This window comes from Myxocyprinus asiaticus, chromosome 5 (assembly GCF_019703515.2).
Source record: "Myxocyprinus asiaticus isolate MX2 ecotype Aquarium Trade chromosome 5, UBuf_Myxa_2, whole genome shotgun sequence".
NCBI classification, from domain to species: Eukaryota; Metazoa; Chordata; class Actinopteri; order Cypriniformes; family Catostomidae; genus Myxocyprinus; species Myxocyprinus asiaticus.
In genome coordinates, this window is record NC_059348.1 from 10,258,307 (window position 1) to 10,278,435 (window position 20,129).

The 20,129-nt window shown below is 39.1% G+C and overlaps 1 protein-coding gene across 2 annotated transcripts in view; it reads left to right on the forward strand.

Annotated features, from left to right (window-relative positions):
• Positions 1-1,395: 1,395 nt before the first annotated feature.
• Positions 1,396-20,129, forward strand: part of LOC127440765 (gastrula zinc finger protein XlCGF8.2DB-like) — a 47,259-nt gene continuing 28,525 nt past the window's right edge. For both annotated transcript variants that reach the window (XM_051697617.1, XM_051697618.1), the window contains exons 1-2: positions 1,396-1,553; positions 5,780-5,905. In XM_051697617.1, the coding sequence (XP_051553577.1) occupies positions 5,797-5,905 (109 nt within the window). In that variant the 5' untranslated portion in view covers positions 1,396-1,553; positions 5,780-5,796. The remainder of the gene's footprint in view (positions 1,554-5,779; positions 5,906-20,129) is intronic.

The window sequence follows — 20,129 nt, forward strand, 5'->3', positions numbered from 1 at the left end:
TGGGAGTTTACTGCTTCCTTCATTCCTGCTATGTTTTATTTCATGCTGAATGTAGTAAATTACTTTTTGACAAATCATTACTTGATTAAAATAACATAATAACATATAAAGAGAAAAAACATACAGATACATTTTAAAGTGTACTCTTTATTTGATAAAATGTTTACTCTTTATATTAACACACAGTATATATTAAAAATGACAAACAGAATGAAGATTTATTTTATTAATATATTATTTAATAAGAATAACAAGTAAGGCCCAAGTATTTTAAAAGTGCATATGTGACGTTGTTTCTGCAACAGCCCCAGAGCTCCGGCACTCGGTGTATATGTCAGCATCTGAATTCACTCACACATTTTCAGACACAGCCACTCTCTTCACCATACGATCACCTCGCGCACGCACATCTCTCGCACATGCGCCGTGCACCTCAAGAAAATGCTGTCTGTTCACGCTCCAGTTGTCAATCACGCGAACGGCAAAGCAAAAGGCATTTACACTTAACTTGGATGTTTACATGTACAGTTAATCCACCCGAAGTAGCTGCAATAGTTTCCAGTAAATGCGTAAATACTGCTCATGACATGCAGGACGCGGGACAAAGCGCACAGATATATTGCTGCACTGATTTAAAAATGTACACTTAAAAACTGATGTCACAAGAGCCCAGTTACATTATCACCTTGAAAATGACCATCTCATTACACAGAAAAGCCGGCGTTAGCATTAGAGCCAATACTTACCTCGACGTGCTGCCTTAAGTTGAAGCTGAGATTTTAATCTAAATATCAGCTTGTCTTGGTGTTAAATGAAGGCATTGCATGATGAAACTATAATTTTTTTCACTGTGCGGAGCAAAGAAAGTGGTTCACTTTGAAGAGCTCACGCAGCTGTGTGAACTTCCGCTCTTGTAAAAGTCTCATTAAATAATCTCTCAATAAATTACACATTAACTAAAATTAAACCCAGTAATGTAACGACAGGAATGCCGGCCATTGTAATGAATTGTACTCCAGTAAACGTAACAGTAAATGTAGCACGTTACTACCCACCTCTGGATAGGACAGTATATATAAATTAATAAATTAGTTATTACGTTCATATTGTATTATAAGTATTGTGTAGTATTTAGGAAATAGTACATAGGGTTTTTATTTTATTTTATATCTTTTCTATTCTGGTTCTCCTTGGACTGTGAGGGACTCTAGTGGAAGCTAGAGGTGGAACTGGAGCCCTGATGGTTCTGTGAGGGGAGAAGAGAGAAGAAATAAAAATACTGGGCTCAAAGAACAACAGGTGGCGGTAATACACTATATTAGTTCGCGGTCCATCAATAAAAGGAGGAAGAAGAAGAAGAACCACCACTTGTGACGTCATAAGGGTTCCTCTATCTGCAGCGGTTTGCTGTTGTGAGACTTGTGTTTAAATGCTCAGTGCTTTATTTTCTTCACTGTATATGAATATCTGGGTTTTTATTTATTCTGTCTGTTGAAGGAGTTTCCACAGATATCTGAACAAACAAAGACGAGACGGTGCTGCATGTAAAGTTGGTGAGTGTTTTCTCTTTTATTGTATTGTTATTGTTGCTCAGCATTTCTGAGCGCAGAGAAGAGATGACGTGTGCATAGCGCCCTCATGTGACTATAATACAGTACTAAAGTTATCGATAGCGTGACATCAATTGATTATTAGACGAATGCTTTACCAACACGTGGTAACCCAATATTTGAATAATTTCCACTGTGCGAGTCTTCTGAGTTAACAGTAATATCACCTCAGTGAATTAGTGAAGAAATCATGACAAAATAAAATATAATTTCACCGTTATAAATAAATTGTTAAAATGTTTATAATTTGGGCTGCAGCTAACAATTATTTTGATAATCGATTAATCTAACGATTATTAGAAGGATTATTTGACTATTCGGGCGATTATTGCACCGATTAATCATTAGCTCTTAGCCGATTATTCAGCTTGTGCTCCGAGTTAAAAGGTTGTATTAAATGTGCTTACTAACAATAAAGAGGACAAAATCATCTTTTAAAAATACCTCTAAATGACATTCACTGAATGTCATTTAGAGGTTTAATTCAGTAAAGAAATTCACTGCAAAAAATCCTTTTGTTATCAAGTGTTTTTGTCTTGTTTTCCATTTAAAATTGTGTATATAATGGGGTGAAGACTCTCTCTTCTTTTTGTTCTCTTCAGTCTATCTTTAATTCACAAAAGAACAAACTTTCTCTAATAAAGCTGTGCAATGGCAATTTTCTTCACGATAAGAAATGCACAGCGACACATATTATGATTCAATAAGTCGCGAGCCATCACGTTATAATCTAGCTGCATTAAGCGTGTGTGCTCAAGTGATGAGCGTCCCCGTGACAAAGTGTGCCTCAGCCGGCTGCAGTTTCAATCTCTCCCCCTTAGATTGGGACATTTGCACAACTCATAGAAGAGGCGCTGACCACACAGAGAAATGACCATTTCAGAGTTTGGAGTAATTTACATGATCTGCTTCCGTATTATATATATACTGTGAGCTGTGTCTTCTTCCTCTCCTCAGTCAGGCACGAGCTGCAGTGCTGCTCTCCCATGTCATCATTAGAGTTTAATTTGATCTCATGTTACGTTAAATGACATCAAATGACTATTCGACAACGAACATTTTTGTCGACAATTTTTTATTGTCGACGTTGTTGATAACGTCCACTAATCATTTCAGCCCTATTTTGAATAACTATATTTTGTTTATAATCAAGTAATGATTTATCAAAAAAATAAGCAAATTTCTCCCCAATTTGGCATGCCCAATTCCCAATGCGCTCTAAGTCCTCGTGGTGGCGTAGTGACTCGCCTCAATCCAGGTGGCGGAGGACGAATCTCAGTTGCCTCCGTGTCTGAGACCGTTAATCCGTGCATCTTAACGTGTGGCTTGTTGAGCTCGTTACCGTGTGGAGGTTTCACGCTATTCTCCGCGGCATCCATGCACAACTCGCCACGTGCCCCACAGAGAGCTAGAACCACATTATAGCGACCACGAGGAGGTTACCCCATGTGACTCTATCCTAGCAACCGGGCCAATTTGGTTGCTTAGGAGACCTGGCTGGAGTCACTCAGCATGCCCTGAATTCGAACTTGTGACTCCAGGGTCGGTGGTCAGTGTCTTTACTCACTGAGCTACCCAGGACCCCCAATATTTTATGTTTTTAAACAATGTACATGAGCTATCTTGCTGTAAAACTATAAGAAGAAAAGAGACACTTCAGTTGTATTGTTCTGAGGAAGAGAAAAGTGATGTTAGCTTGTGCCACTGTTATAATGAACTGTGCAACCAAATGCAGGAAATACTATAATGTAATTGTGGCTTACAAAAGGACAAAACTTGATTAAATTGTTAATTTAGGTCTATATTTAACTGTTTTATAGTGCTATAATGGATTTTATTGTAAATTGCATTGTTTAGCCATATGAGGGCTGCACCATTTGTAAAACACATTTTTAATCAGCCACATTTCATGGTTGCAAAAGAGGGCTCAAAGGACTCTTTCACTTAGTCAACAATCATTTTCCATAAAATGAAAAATAACTTATTTTTTGAAAATCTGTTTAAAAGCACTCAAAAAGTTTTTGAACTTTAATGTTTTCATATTTGGCATAATTCAATAGCTGTTTTGTGCTGTTGAGCAAAACCCTGATGCCTTTTCATTATTATTTCCATCATAATGCATAAATAACTGTTGTCTCAGGATGATTGTTTTATGAAATATCATGTGGTGCGACTGAAAATAAAGGCAAAAATAAATTAAAGGACCAGGAGTGACATCATACAGCAGCATGCAAAGGACCCCTTGAAAACATTTTGAAGGTCATTACCACTCTTTAAAATTTGGAAAAGAATCATCTTTTGAACTGCCAAAATTGACCATCATGTGGTATGACCTCAAAAAGAACATTTGTTTTTAAGAAAAGCTATAATTTGATTATAAAGTTCTTAATTGTCTTGAGTGGGAATAATGAATGTTTTGCTGAGGTGGACAATTCTTTTGCCTGGAAATTTGACTAAATAAAAAAAAACATAATGTGGTGCGAATATTCCTGAACATTGTCTGTGATTGATATGTGTCCTGGTTTTCAACTTTCTATACTTCCACCACTTCCACCTTCATTAGTGTTTATTAGTTTGTTTGTTTGTTTGTTTGTTTGTTTTATTGTTCCACTTATTATTTAGCTGGCTGGGAGTCTCAGGCAGCCCCTAGTATAATATATATATATATAAAATTCAAAATTAGATATTTGGTTTCTGTTTCTGAAATATGAATTACTTATACAATATGCTTAAGTGGATTTTGTTGTACTTTTTCTATAAATTGTATGTGTTCTAAAGAAATAACAACTGGGAAACTGCTCTTAACAGGTAATTATTAAAATATTAGGCTACTTAAAGATTTATACACACACACACACTGATGAGCCAAAACATCATGACCACCTGCCTAAAATGCTGTTGGTCCTCCATGTGCCACCAAAACAGCATGGACTCTAAAATACCCCTGAAGGTGTGCTGTGGTATCTGGCACCAAGACATTAGCAGCAGATCCTTCAAGTCCTGTAAGTTGAGAGTTGGAGCCTCCGTGGAGCGGACTTGTTGGTCCAGCACATCCCACAGATGCTCAATCAGATTGACATCTGGGGAATTTGGAGGCCAGGGCAACACCTTGAACTCTTCATCATGTTCCTCAAACCATTCTCGAACAATGTGTGCAGTGTGGCAGGGTGCATTAAACTGCTGAAAGAGGCCACTTGCCATTAGAGAATACCATTGCCATGAAGGGGTGTACCTGGTCTGCAATGATGTTTAGGTAGGTGGCATGTGTCAAATTGACGTCCACATGAATGGCCAGACCCAGGGTTCCCCAGCAAAACATTGCCCAGAGCATCACACTCCCTCCACCAGCTTGTCGTCTTCCCACAGTGCATCCTGGTGCTTGGTGACCTTCTTCCTCTGCTCCAAGGTCCAGTTCCCACTCTCGCGTGCCCATTGTAGGCACTTTCAACGGTGGACAGGTGTCATCATGGGCACTCTGACCGGTCTGCAGCTACGCAGCCCCATACGCAGCAGGCTGTGATACACTGTGTGTTGTGACACATTCCTCCCATAACCACCATTAAAATTTTCTGTGAATTTTCTTGTGTCACAGTAGACTTTCACTTGCCCTCGTGCATCGATGAGCCTTGGCACCCAACACCCTGTCGCCGGTTTGTGGTTTGTCCTTCCTCGAACCACTGTCAGTAGGTACTCACCACTGCTGACCGGGAGCACCCCACAAGCCTTGTCATTTCAGAGATTCTCTGACCCAGTCATCTGGCCATAACAATTTGGCCCTTGCCAAAGTCACTCAGGTCTTTACTCCTGCCCATTTCTCCTACATTCAACACTTTGACTATGTGAACTGATTGTTTGCTTACCATCTAATCTACCCAGACCTTGACATGTGGCCTTGTTAGGACATAATCAACGTTATTCGCTTCACCTGTGAGTGGTCATAAAGTTTTGGATCATCAGTGTATATTTTACTTATTTCGTAACATCTGTAGAAGAATGTGTTCATTCAGTACAGGGTTGTAATAACGCCATGACCATTTACAAGCATTAAATCTATAATATTTACAGTCTTATCAAATATTTTTAATATAATTGTTTTTCTGAGGGCCATTTATAAATTTAGTTTTTTTTGCACCATTTCATCACAACTTTCCACCCTCTCTGACCCTTAGAATGAAATCTGCATGACATGCTACTGAAGATGGAGTTTGTTAAAGAGGAGTTTAAAGAGGAGAATGAAGACGTCAGTATTTCAGAACCATTCAGACTGAAGAATGAAGATACTGAAGAACAAAGAGGTTGGTGCCCATTATTTCATCACTGCTCAAGAATATTAAAGGGGCAGTTCACTCAAAAATGCAAACTCTGTCATCCACATCTTGTTCCAAACACATATGGCTTTTTTTCTTCTTCTGCTGAACATTAGGGATGCCACGTGTGAGTTTTTGACTACCGTCAGAAAAAAATCATACTGAATCAGTTTTTCAGCTATCTGCAAATTGTCCTATTATGCATCATCAAGAGCTTGGAGTCACAGTGTGGTCTTTGCGCCACATTCAAAAGTACATAACTGTAAGATTAGAAATATTGTGGGTCCGCAATGTGTAGTTCATGAAAAATACTGTCCTGTAAATGAATAGTTCACCAAAAAAAATAGAATTCTCTTATCATTTATTCTCCCTTATGCCTTCTCAAACTCACATGAATTTTTTTTCTGATGATTGCATGAGATGTTTTTGTCCATACAATGCAAGTCAATAAGCCCAAAATGTATTATCTCCATAAAGGACATTAAGGCATCATAAAGGTTACCAAACTACTCCAGTAGTTTAATCCATGTCTTCTGTAGAAATACGATCTGTTTTGGGTGAAAACAGACCAAAATGTAACTCCTTTTCCACTATAAGTCTTGACATCTGCAGTCTCATTGGCAGATCATGATTTGAGGCTCGATAAAGTGTAATCGATCTTGACCAAACATCATGACGTCATGTTGCAAAAACCAATAAGGTTTACTGTTATTGAGGTGTAACAGTATTTGATGGGGATGGGACGATATATAGAATTTCGAGATATTACGAACCATATTGAGGCAAAACTCTATATTCCGAAATTTGCAACATTGTTTTCTGTCCATGTGATCATAAATGAAATGACCCGTCAAACATCAATCTCTATTGCTTGATTTTACCCCCACTGCACTTTTTTCTACATGATTTACAGGGTTCTGCACTTCACACTTTAAGTGCTTAAAGTACCTGGAAAATCACCTTGATTTGTTGGAAAGTGCTTGAGATTAAAATGGACCATTTCTTTCGTGTAATATGTGTCCATCAAAGACGAGATCCCGCACTCCACTTTCACTGAATAATGTGTCTTTTAACATCCTTACTGTTCTTTGCATCAGATAAAAAAGTAAAAAGGAATATTACTTTTCATCACAAATAGCACGCATGCACTAAAAAACAGAGACTTCTTGTTAATGAATAAACCGCAACACCCATGCAAGGCTCGAAATTGCGACCATTTTGGTCACATGTGCTCCAGAATGTTATCTGTGCGACCTCAAAATATATTTGGGAGCATTTGTGCGAGTGCAAATAATTGTTGTGGTGCGACCTGTTTTCATTTCTCTACAAAACGTTCGCTAGTTACTTCACTATGTGCCTGCTGTGAGCTGATACAGTGACCGGTCCACCGTTCTATTCAACGTTACATAACCAATTAAACTTTATCTTTACATTCCTTTAATGCAGATTTTAAATTGGATAATATTAGCCGTCAATCACTCCCTTTCACCGCGCTCCGTTGTCACGTGACATGGAGCTAACTAGCACGCGAAATGTAAAGAGCTGAAGAGAGAAGATAAGAACACTGAGAGATTTCTTTTGTAAGCCGCCTAAAGTTACAGATAATGTAACTCCTGGAGTTGGTGATGGCGATCATGTGGTGAATGTGGATCCACCAGCGGGAAAGAAAGCTCACAGTTTTCAGAGAGTGTAGCTTAAAGACTTTGAATGACTCTGCTATGAAAATGGCTCAATGCACTGCGTTCACTGTAAAGCCTGTGGGACAGAGGTTGCAGGTAACACTGTGTTCGCCACTGAATCCACACATTTTAAGCGCGAGAGCTTGATTAAACATGGGGAGAGCGCCAAGCACAAGAAATGCCGGGACAAGTGTGTGGCAAAGAATTCAGGATCAGGTTCGATTGTTCAAGTTTTAATCATCAGGATGCTGCCGGACATTCCGTTCAATTGGCAGAGCTGAACGTGAAGTTTAACACCGCCTACACCATCGCCGAAGAAGAGCTCGCCTTCACTAAATTTAAACCCATGTTGCAGCTCATGAAAATGAACGCCATTGAGATCAACATGAAGTACGCAAATGACTAGTCATGTGCCGACATCATCGGCGTGATAGCAGATACCATCCGCGAGAACACCGCAGTTAAAGTATCGTCAGCTCAGTACATCTCATTCATCATTGATGGAGACTCCGACCTGTCTGTCAAGGAGTGTGTGATAGTGTATGTCTGCATCCTGCTTGATGGACAGCCCACAAACATCCTCGTCAGACATGTTGAGGCGGAACACGCCAATGCTGATGGTGAGGATGTTTTTTTTTTTTTTGAAATACATAGCCTATTTAGTATTATATAAATTGTAGTTGTGGTGCTCCTTAATTTTCGGTGGGTGCTCCTAAATTTTTGCTGGTGCTCCTAACTTTTTGAAGTTGGGAGCACCAGTGCTACCAAGTAAAAAAGTTAATTTCGAGCCCTGCCTGTGTGAGTCTGTGAGATGTTGAACTCTTAAAGTGACCGTAAACTTTTTGCCGCATGTGGCTCTCTCTCTTCCGAACTGGCATCTCCGTCCCCTTTTATCTCACTCTCCCACTGATCATCTGATTAGCATCGGCCATGCACTCCTCCTCGTCACAATGATAAAATATTAATTGATAATGTAGAATTTTTATATTTTTAAAAAGTTAAAATGTGATTATAATAATCAAGACAAACAAATATACTTTTTTTACATGCTTTTTTGGGACAGGTTCTGTTCCGTTCTGTTGCTCGTTCTGCACCTGATCAGCTTGAATGTAGTCCACTCTCTTTGAAGGCTCATCTTTTATAGAGAAAGGTAGTGGCTGACTTAGTTTGTACATCAGGTCTTAATAATGTTTCTACAACTGGTACACAAATTGGCATCTCAGATCACAAACTTATAGAATTTTCATTTAAGTTTCCTCGCTGTAAGTCATACAAGAAAACTGTGGTATCTTATCGCAACCTAAAAGCAGTCGACCCCTCATCATTCTCCACCTCTGTCTGTGCACCCTTACTTTCTGACTCTTTGAGACTGTCCTGTCCTTCAAACATCCTCTCAAATTATAATTCAGCTATCTTAGCTGCTCTTGAAGAGCATGCCCCCATCAAGACAAAGCTGGTGCCCTCCTCTCGCTCATCGCCTTGGTTTACTCCTGAACTGCGGGCACTGAAGAGAGCAGGTCGTCGTCTTGAACAACTCTGTAGAAAAACAGGCCTCACTGTTCATTCATTATCTCTTACAGAACATCAGCTGAAGTACAGAGCAGCACTCAACACTGCACATTCAATGTACTTTTCCTCTGTCTTCCAAAAAGCAAGGTGTAGACCTAGAGCCCTCTTTGCTACAGTGAACAAACTAATTCACCCGCCGGCTCAGGACTCGCACAGCTCTGATGAACTTTGACTCATTTCTACACTTCTTTCAAGATAAAATTGTTTCCATTTACCAAACATTCACGTCAACCATTTTTGAAGATCCTCTGCACGAATGTCTGTCTGAACACCCTGTCCACCCTTTCTCCTCCTTCACTCCCACTAGCCCATCATCAGTCGGTGATTTAATTTTACATTCAAACTCATCATCCTGTCAGTTGGACCCTGCCCCAACCTCCCGTCTTAAACACTGTGAGTCAGTCATTTCGGCACCTATTTCGCATATGATAAATACATCTCTTGCGTCTGCCATATTTCCAACTGATCTTAAAATCGCCACTGTTACGCCAGTCCTTAAAGGTCCCAACCTAGATCCATCTTCCCTCTGCAACTATCGTCTTATTTCTAACCTGCCTTTTATATCTAAACTTCTGGAAAAAGTTGTAGCCTCCCAGTTACAATCACATCTTGCAGCTCATAATCTCTTTGACCCTGTCTGGTTTTTGCCTATTCCACAGCACTGAAACTGCTCTCTTGAAGGTTATTAATGTTCTCCTCCTCTCTGCTGACTCTGGATTTCTCAGTATTCTGATCTTGCTTGACCTGAGCTCTGCTTTTGACACAATTTGCCACAAAACACTCTTTTCCCGACTTTCAGTTATTGGTATTAGTGGCACTGCTCTATCCTGGTTTTCTTCCTACCTCACTAACAGACCGTATTTCATCTCTATTAAGAAACAAATCCCCTACTGCTCCTCTCACTCAGGGTATCCCCCAGGGTTCTGTACTAGGTCCACTACTGTTAATAATTTACATTCTCCCACTAGGTCAGATCATCCGTCGTCATGGTCTGTTATCACTGCTATGCTGATGACACCCAGATTTATACATCTGCACGTTTTGATTAAACACATGCCATCAGCTCATTAACTGTCTGTATCAGTGATGTAAAAATTTGGTTTAACTGTAATTTCCTCAAATTCAATGCTGACAAAACTGAGATCATGATTTCTGGGCCACAAACACTTCTAAGAAATATTGACATTTGTATCAATATTGATGGAAATCTGACCAAACCCTCTAAAACCATTAAGAATCTGGGAATCACTTTCGATCCATCACTTACTTTTGAAGCCCACATTAGAACCATCACTAAAACTGCTTTTTCATCTACGTCACATTGCACGACTTTGCACCATTCTCAGTTTGAAGGATGCAGAATCACTAGTTCATGCTTTCATATCATCACGTCTCGACTACTGTAACTGCCTCTTTACTGGCCTACCAGCTAAAACTATTGCCCAATTACAATACATCCAAAACTCTGCGGCTAGAGTTCTCACTAACACCAACCATTCTGCACACATTACTCCCGTCTTGTTTAGTCTTCACTGGCTGCCTATCTCAGGCCATATTAAGTTTAAAATTCTTCTCCTGACATACAAAGCTCTCAGTGATCTGGCACCTCATTATATATGTGATCTGCTGCATCCATACACACCAGCACGCACTCTTCGTTCTTCTGATTCCAAATTGTTGTCTGTTCCTAGATTTCGTTTATCCACTTTTGGTGGGAGATCCTTCAGTGTAGTTGCACCTAAACTGTGGAACTCACTACCTCAGAGCCTCCGTGACATCTCTATTTCTATCTTTAAATCTCAGCTTAAAACACATCTTTTCTCAGCACATTATCTGTCTATTACTGAATGATGTTTTATTTCCCCCTTTGTAGTTGAAATGTATATTAACGTACTTTGCCCTGTTAAATGTTTATGGAGTATAAAGTGTTCTTGAGCTTGTGGAAAGGCGCTATATAAATAAAACCTAATATTTATCGGTTTTACTGATTAATCGGTACAGTTAGTTACTTTTTGGAACTATTGGTTATCAGTTTCTTTTATTAATCCTTTGTGGCAGGTGCTGGAGGATTCTACAGTTTAGAGTCAGAATCAGCTTTATTGCCAAGTCTGCTTACATATACAAGGAATTTGTCTTGGTGACAGGAGCTTCCAGTACACAACAATACGAAACAGCAACAAGACATAGATAATAATAAAAAAGAAATAAAATGAATAGAAATTAAAGTATATATAGAATACCCAATAAGACTAATATATATATATATATTGTAGTGGCATTATAGGTAAAATAAACAATCACTGACTGGCAATATTCATCCATATTTTTATCCTCACTTCAATGCAAATTTGGTTATTTTGGTAACTCGAGTGTTTTAAAGCAAGTGCATGAAAAGAAAAATTGCACTCCTCACATGGCATCGATACTGATGAAATACCTGTATTTTTGTTTTATTTATTTTTTGTAATGTTACCGTTTTCAAATACAACACTTTAAAATTACAATACTGTATAAAATTTCACAGGAAAAAAAGAAAAATCTTTATAAAAATAATCAATATAAACTACCTGACCTGCTGATTTTATTGGTTTCAGTAACTCAAATGAAAACCAAGATGTAAAGGCTGTCTGTCAATATGGATTATTTAGCAAATTTAAGGGGAAGATTCTTTTTCATTAACAGAAGCATCTCTGCATGTTAACATGTATGACCCTATGAAATCATTTTTTTATTTTTTTTTTTTTTACAAAATAATTTCACAAATTTCATATTGTAATTAACATTTTTTTTATTGATTCCTACATTAAAGAAAAGTAGAAGATTTATACATAGAATCAACATTTAAACCCCACAACCACCCCTCCCAATCCCCAACCCCGCCCTGACCCCCAACAAACATCCCTGTGGTCACATGAGTATATACACACACACAAAAAAAGCAAACAAACACACAAACAAAAAAAAAGAATAATAATATATATATATATATATATATATATATATATATATATATATATATATATATATATATAATAATCACACACATTTATACCTCCACTTCTCTCTTAGAATCCTTGTCCACCCTCCCCCCTTCAATACCATAGTTGAAATCTTTCTCCCATAATCTTTTGATAGAAGTTAAAGCTCCGTCCCCCAGACTCTGAATTAGCAGGAATTAATACACTGATGCCTCATGACCTTTTCCAAAAGCAGTTATCACCATTCCCAGAATATCTGCCGCTTTAGGGGGTGTGTATGCTACTCACAAAAATAGTACAGAGCAGGTGGCGCAGTTGTAAATACCTATAAAACTGAGATCTTGGAATCCCAAAATGTTAAACCAAATTTTCAAAAGATCTCAACACTCCACTCTCATATAGGTCACCGAGTGTAGTAACCCCCTCACAATCCACTCTGACCAGCAGAAAGGGAACTTATTAACACATAATTTTGGGTTCTGCCATATGCTCAACACAAAATTTAAATAAATATCAGAATTAAACACTCTGGACACTTGTGTCCATACCGAGTGCAAATGCGAAATAACGGGGTATAACTTCTCCAATTGTTTGTTAGGCTTTGCAATGGCGAAATAGGGGCAAGCACTGTTCAATACAAAACCAGGGAGGGGCTCTCTCAGGTGGAAGCGACCAATGAGCCAAATGTCTGAGACCGAATGCATAATAATAAAACAAAATCTTGGGTAGGCCTATCCCACCTTTGTCAATCGGCCTGTGTAACTTATTGAAATGTAATCTGGGACGCTTACCATTCCAAATGAAGGACTTCGCCATGCTATCAAATTGCTTGAAATAAGAGAGGGGGACATTCACAGGGAGAGATTGTAGCAGGTAGTTAAATTTTGGAACACAATTCATTTTAATAACATTAACCTTCCCAATCTTAGATAAATGTAATGAAGCCCACCTGCCCACATCGCTCAAACCTTTTTATTAAGGGGTCAAAATTAACTAACTAAATCACACAAATTTGCTGGGAATAAAATGCCCAAATACTTAATGCCCTGTTTGGGCCACTGGAAGGCGCCCGGTTGAAAAGCCGTTACCGGGCTTTACGATGTCAGAGCCAAAGCTTCGGATTTAGACCAATTGACTCTGTATCCTGAGAACATAGAAAAGGAATTAATAATTCTGTGGAGGCAAGGCATAGATCTAATGAGGTCGTAGACGAATAATAAAATATCATCTGCATAAAGCAAAAGCTTATGCACCATACCTCCCGCCACCACCCCTGGAAAATCATCTTCCTTTCTTATTGCGGCTGCTAATGGTTCCAGGGCAAGACAGAACAATAATAAGGGGAAGAGGGCAACCCTGTTAAGTGCCCCTATCCAGAGTGAAATAATCTGAAATTAATCAATTTCTTTGTACCGCCGCTACCGGGTGTCTATAAAGTAACTTAATCCATCCAATAAAAGTATTCCTGAACCCGTATATTTCCAAAATCTTAAAAGATAATCCCATTCTACCATATCAAATGCCTTTTCGGCGTCAAGTGAGATGGCAGTGACCGGAGTCTGATCATTCGCCACTGACCACATAATATTGATGAAACGCCTAATGCTATCAGAAGAGCTGCAGCCCCAAATAAACCCCACCTGATCTATATGTATAAGAGATGTCATAACTTAATCGGTTAGCCAGAATATTTGACAATATTTTAACGTCTAGCTGAATCAGGGAAATTGGACGGTAATTCTTACACTCGGTTGGATCTTTTGTCCTTTTTAAGAATCAGACTGATCCAGGCTTGTGTCATGGTTGACGGAAGCTTTCCATTCTTTAATGATTCCATATAAACTTCTAGCAAAAGTGGAGCCAGTTCTGTAGCGTAAGATCTAAAAAATTTAGTGGCAAAGCCATCTGGCCCCGGAGCCTTGCCTGTAGGCAAGGCCTTAATTACCTCGCCAAGCTCCTCCAAGGTTATGTCAGAACCAAGAGAATTTTTTTCGTCAGTTTAGGGAGTTCTAATGGTTCCACAAATCTTCTAATATCTTCATCAGTAGACGAAGATGTGGAACTATAAAGATCAAGATGGAATTCTTTAAAAGCATTATTAATATCAATGGCTGAGGTATATATTTCACCACCAGCAGATTTCACTGAGGGAATGGTAGAAAAAGACTCTTTCTGCATTATATATCTAGCCAAAAGCTTCCCTGCTTTGTCTCCTGACTGAAAGTATGACTGTCTTGCCCTGAATTGCCAAAAATCCACTTTCCGCGACAAAATAGTATTGTATATGTATTTCAACCAGGTCAATTCTCTGAGGCCATCAGACGACATTTAGTGCTTCAGCTCTGTCTCTGCACTTTTAATATTCCCTTCCAACTCCACGAGTTCTCATGCTTTGGATTTTTTGATGAATGAGGCATGCTGTATGATCCAACCCCTAAGAACAGCCTTAAGTGCCTCCCAAGCCATGCCCACAGAGGATACTGAGGACCAGTTGATCTCCATATAAACATTGATTTCAGCCTTTAACATTTGTTGGAATTCAAGATTTTGCAAAAGGGATACATGAAAGCACCAATTATATGATTTCTTTTTCGCCGAATGTGGCAACACCTCTAAATTCACCAGGGCATGATCGGAGACTAAAATGTTTCCAATTGAACAATCAACAACAGATGAAATGAGCGACTTGGATATAAAAAAAATTTTTTTTATAATTATTCTAGAATAAATCTTATGGACTGATGAATAAAATGTATAGTCCCTACCAGATGGGTTCAAAAGTCTCCAAATATCTGTAAGACCAAGATTTTTACACATCCTGTGAAGCGTCGGTGTTGCTCTAGGGGGCTTACACACTTTTGCTTCACTATGATCAAGGACTGAGTCCATCAAAAGATTAAAGTCTCCTCCCAATATTATATCATGAGGGGTGCCAGCAGCTTGCAACATCCCTTCAAGCTCTATAAAAAAGCCCTGATCATCAGCATTAGGTGTGTAAATATTAGCCAAAATCAACCTTTGCCTCTGAATTTCTTCTAATACGATATTGACTCTTCCTAATTTATCTTTAATCTGTTTGTGACATTTGAAATGTAGATGTTTACTTATCAATGTAATGACTCCCCTGCTCTTACTTGAGCCAGCACTAAAGAAAACATGTCATCGGGGCCTGGGTAGCTCAGTGGTAAATGACGCTGGCTACCACCCCTGGAGTTCGCTAGTTCAAATCCCAGGGCATGCTGAGTGACTCCAGCCAGGTCTCCTAAGCAACCAAATTGGCCCGGTTGCTAGGGAGGGTAGAGTCACATGGGGTAACCTCTTCATGGTCGCTATAATGTGGTTCGTTCTCAGTGGGGCGCGTGGTGAGTTGAGTGCGGATTCCGCAGTGGATGGCGTGAAGCTTCCACACACGCTATGTCTCCGTGGCAACGCGCTCAACAAGCCACATGATAAGATGAGCGGGTTGATGATCTCGGACGCGGAGACAACTGGGATTCATCCTCCACCACCCGGATTGAGGCAAATCACTACACAACCACGAGGACTTAAAAGCACACTGAGAATTGGGCATTCCAAATTGGGTGAAAAAAGGGGAAAAATCCAAAAAGTAAAAAAGAAATCATGTCCACCCCATATCTTCCCAAAGTTTTCAGGCTCCTGCGGGGAAAGATGCATTTCTTGAAGAAACATTATATCAAATTTCTTACATTTAAGGAAAGAAATAACCTTCCTTTTTTTTATGGGGTGCCCCAACCCATTCACATTCCACGTGGCGAGAGACAATCTGCTCATATTAACATTTGACATTTTGACATATAAGGAAAAAATAGATTGTGTGTCAAAAATAAAATTTATAAAGACCACATTCCAACATTGGCGCAACAATCAACCCCCAAACATCCCTCAGAGCAAAAAGAAAAGAGAAAAAAGAAAAATGTGCGCAGTAAGTCCGCACACGACGGCGCCAGCCGGCGTTCATCCTTCTAAACTCAAACTGCCCCGCAAGAGTCCCCACGACAACTTTACCGTCGGATTGCTCAAGTCCGGTGCTTCTATACAAATTGTGAGAGACAGAATTACACAACAGAAAATAATCTATAAAACAAACGCCAGCCAATAGGTGGAATAAGCACAAAGAATGTGTAGTGTTCCTCCACAAAACAAGCTCCTGCTGCAAGCGAAAAAAAAAAAAAAAAAAAATTGCAGTTTCCTCGGGCAGTCCAACGAATGTTCAGTGAGCCGGCCCATTTGGCTGCTACATGAGTGTAACAAATGAGCTAATCACTCTAATAATTTGCAAGAAATATTCTACAAAACAAACTCCATCCATTAGAAGGCACAAGCTCAAACAACATGCAGATTCATCCACAAACTGTCCAGAAGGAGTGTTGTTCCACAAAACAAACTCCAGCTGCTAGGTGGAACCAACACAAAAAGAAACACAAAAGGTGCTCAGATTCCTCGGACAGTTAAGCGAATGTTCTTTGAGTCAGGCCCACTCGGCTGCATCGAGAGCATCACACAATGACTTTCTCATTCCATTGACTTATAATATAAAGGACATCGCTTGCTGCGGGCATGTAAATATTTTGCGGCCATCCTTAGTATCTATCCTCAATTTCCGGGAACCTCAGTGCAAAAGCGACCTTCCATTGATGTAAGTGTTTCTTGTATTCCTTGAATCGATGACGTTACTCTCTTGTCGAATTCGCAAAGTCCGGGAACAAGAAAATGCTGTGGTTCTTCCAAGAAAGCCTTCCTTTACTCCTCGCCTCGCGTAACACAAGATCTTTATCGGATGATCTCAGAAATTTTGCCAGAATTGATCGGGGCTTTTATCCCTCCACAGATCTCCGAGCCAGAAATCTGTGAGCTCGCTCGATTTCCAGCTTATGGCCTGTTATTTCGAGCAGACTCAGGAAGAGCTCGTCTAGGAATTTCACCATATCTCGGCCTTCTTTGTCCTCAGGAATTCCAACAATTCGTACGTTTCGCCGGTTACTATTCTCAAGGTCTTCCAACTTTTCCCAAATGTGCTCCAAGTCCGTCTTGGTCGATAGCGGGTTAGCAGCTAATTACCTCTCTGATGACATGTTCGACAAATGACGCTGAATCTTTCACCTCACTGGCCAATTCGAGTCCCGGGCTTTCGGCCTGTTGCTCAGGGGCTTCAGTTTGAGCTCATAAGTGTCTTTTAATGTCTCCAGAGCCCGAGGATTTTGAATTCTTTGACATTGTCTTCATAGAACAGTTATGGAACCGGGTGTATCAAATTTCACCGGTTTATGACACAAAAAGTATTAAAACTAGCAAAGTGCGCAGAGCTCGCCGTTCACGCGTCTGAACCTCGCATGGCGCCACGCAACCCTATCTCACAAATTCCATATTTAGCAGTTTAATTCAATTTGATCATCAAAGGGTGTCTAAATAAGTTAATTAAATAAATCTTTAAATAAAAATTACCAGTCATTTTTAGCATAACATTGGATTATTTTTATCATATGTAGAGCTTTTATACATATCATCAATATACAACATTTTGTCAAATAAAGTGCTGCACAAGCATCATAGATGTAAGGTAGTGCTTAAACATACAATTATTATTTTATTATTATTATTATTACAGTGAATATTACAAAACTATACAGTAGTGATATTTCTTTCGTGTTTTTGTCCATTTTAATGGAGCTTTTATTTTGGCTAGATACCGAGTGAAGCTGGTTTGTGGTCTACAGATTCACACTACCAGAAGAGCAGGTCGCTACGTGACCCAGTGTGATTTTAAACTCCAAAAAGGCTGCAGTTGAATTAACTAAATATATAGTCTGCATGTGCACATGAATGTTTATGGAATGACATTAGTACATCAGATGGTATCGGAGCATTTTTACGAGCACGAGTATGTGAGCACTGTATCGGACCTGATTCGGGACATCCATTTTATACTGTATATACACACAAAGGCCTTAATCTAGTGAATATAAAGGCTATAAAAAGCTTAAATTGGTAAATAAAGAGTATTGTAACAGAGCCAAGTCTCCGTCCTTTCAAAATAAGAGTCCTGAAGTAAGAGTGTATTTCAAGCTTGTTCATAGTCATGTGTTATTCTTCAAATCTTCATTTTTTTTCTTCATTTTGGTTGCACAATAAACTGCATCTGGGATTTCATTCATTTTGGACATTTCTATAAATACATTTTAAAAACTGTCAGCCGATTAATCAGTTATCTGCCTTTTTCACCACCTTAGTTATCGGTATCAGCAAAATCCACTATCGGTCGACCTCTAGAGAAAGGTATATCAGAAACTCTTATTTAAACTTTGAGCATTTATATTGTGTATTAATTGTGTACGAATAGAACTTATAATGTGCATTTTGCACAAACATTTTTCAAAAAATAAACAATTTTCTGCCATACTTTGTCATTTAAGTGTTAATTTATCGAATCAAGATAATATTGAATTGTGAACATCATATCATTTATCGAACCGAACCGTGTGAGAACCATATCGTCCCATCTCTATTATTTGATTTGCCATTTACAGAGTATTTTTGGTGAGTACTTTTGATTTGAAAGTGAGTAAATGAGAATTAAAATTTTCTATTTGTAGGCCCTTTAACACAAAAAAAACAAAGTTTTGGTGTGATTTTTCGCTACGATCAAGATTGTGAATAGAAACAATGGATTCCTGTGGATGGTATTATTTATTTGGTTATTTATTTATTTATTTTGGTGTGTGGGTATCATATCGTCAGCCGCTGCAGTTACCAAAACCAGTGCAATTAGTGCTGTTAAAGCACAGAAAGCTTTTTTGCCCACTGACATTAAAGAGGCCCTATTATGCTTTTTGGGATTTTACCTTTCCCATTGTTTGTAACATAGCTCTTTGTGCATGTAAAATTTATTGTATCCAGCCATTTCTTCTGTAAAGTATCTACATCACTATGTAACACATTTGCTTAATGCCCGACTAAGGGCTACTTTGGCCCGCCCTCAAACAAATGTAGTTATAGCTGAGGCCAGGATGAGTTGGGTTAGTGTTGTCGCCATGTCAAGAAGATGCTGTTTTCTTCACTGCGAAAGCAAAACCTCTTTGTTTGGACTTCTAAAGGCAGATGAATTGAAGTATCAGTGGTTAAAATTTATTTAAATTATTTAGCAGTACAACCACAACCAATGCAGGATTTTCAAGTCAGTTACTCCTGAAAGATGGTGCAGTTCCCAATTTGCTGGGACAATCTGGCGCTTCAGGATCACAACCTGTAAATATGCTTGATTATTTGTGGATTTATCTACTACCGAAAGTTCATATGCGGAGTTTTGTGTTGTAGCTATGGTGTACACCCAGTACACAGCTGTAGGCCTCTGCTAACCTGCTAGCTAATGTTATTGTGTTGAAATAGATTTGCTAATCAGCTGCAGGCCCAATTTTACCTACAATTGTGTAGAATTATGCAGATAGTTTATCGTTCTTACTATCATGAATAGTGATCAAGTGTTGAGATGGATTTATTTTTACAAACGGTAATTTTACATCTGCAATCCACGGTAGTGCTTGGCTAACATGCTATGTAATGTTATTGTTTTGCTAAGGGTTTCCAATTCAGCTGTGGGACGGCTTTTACCCAAAACTGTGTAACAAAAATGATCGATCTCAAGAGTCTTTATCAATGGTAAAGTGTGGAGGTTAATGTTACGGCCGCTATCGGTAGACCACGGCTAACTTGCTCACTAACTCTCTAATATCCCCGATAATGTCCAACTGGGAGTAAGCCTCTGTTCTCTGTTCATATCTTGGGCAAAAAAAGTTTGGCTACACCCATTCCAGCAAAAGATGACTAACTTAGATGCACTACGTGTCTCTTACTTGAAGCTTTGTTAGGTTCACAATAATCAACAGTGTACTTGTGGGCCCTGGGTAGCTCAGCGAGTATTGACACTGACTACCACCCCTGGAGTCGTGAGTTCGAATCCAGGGCATGCTG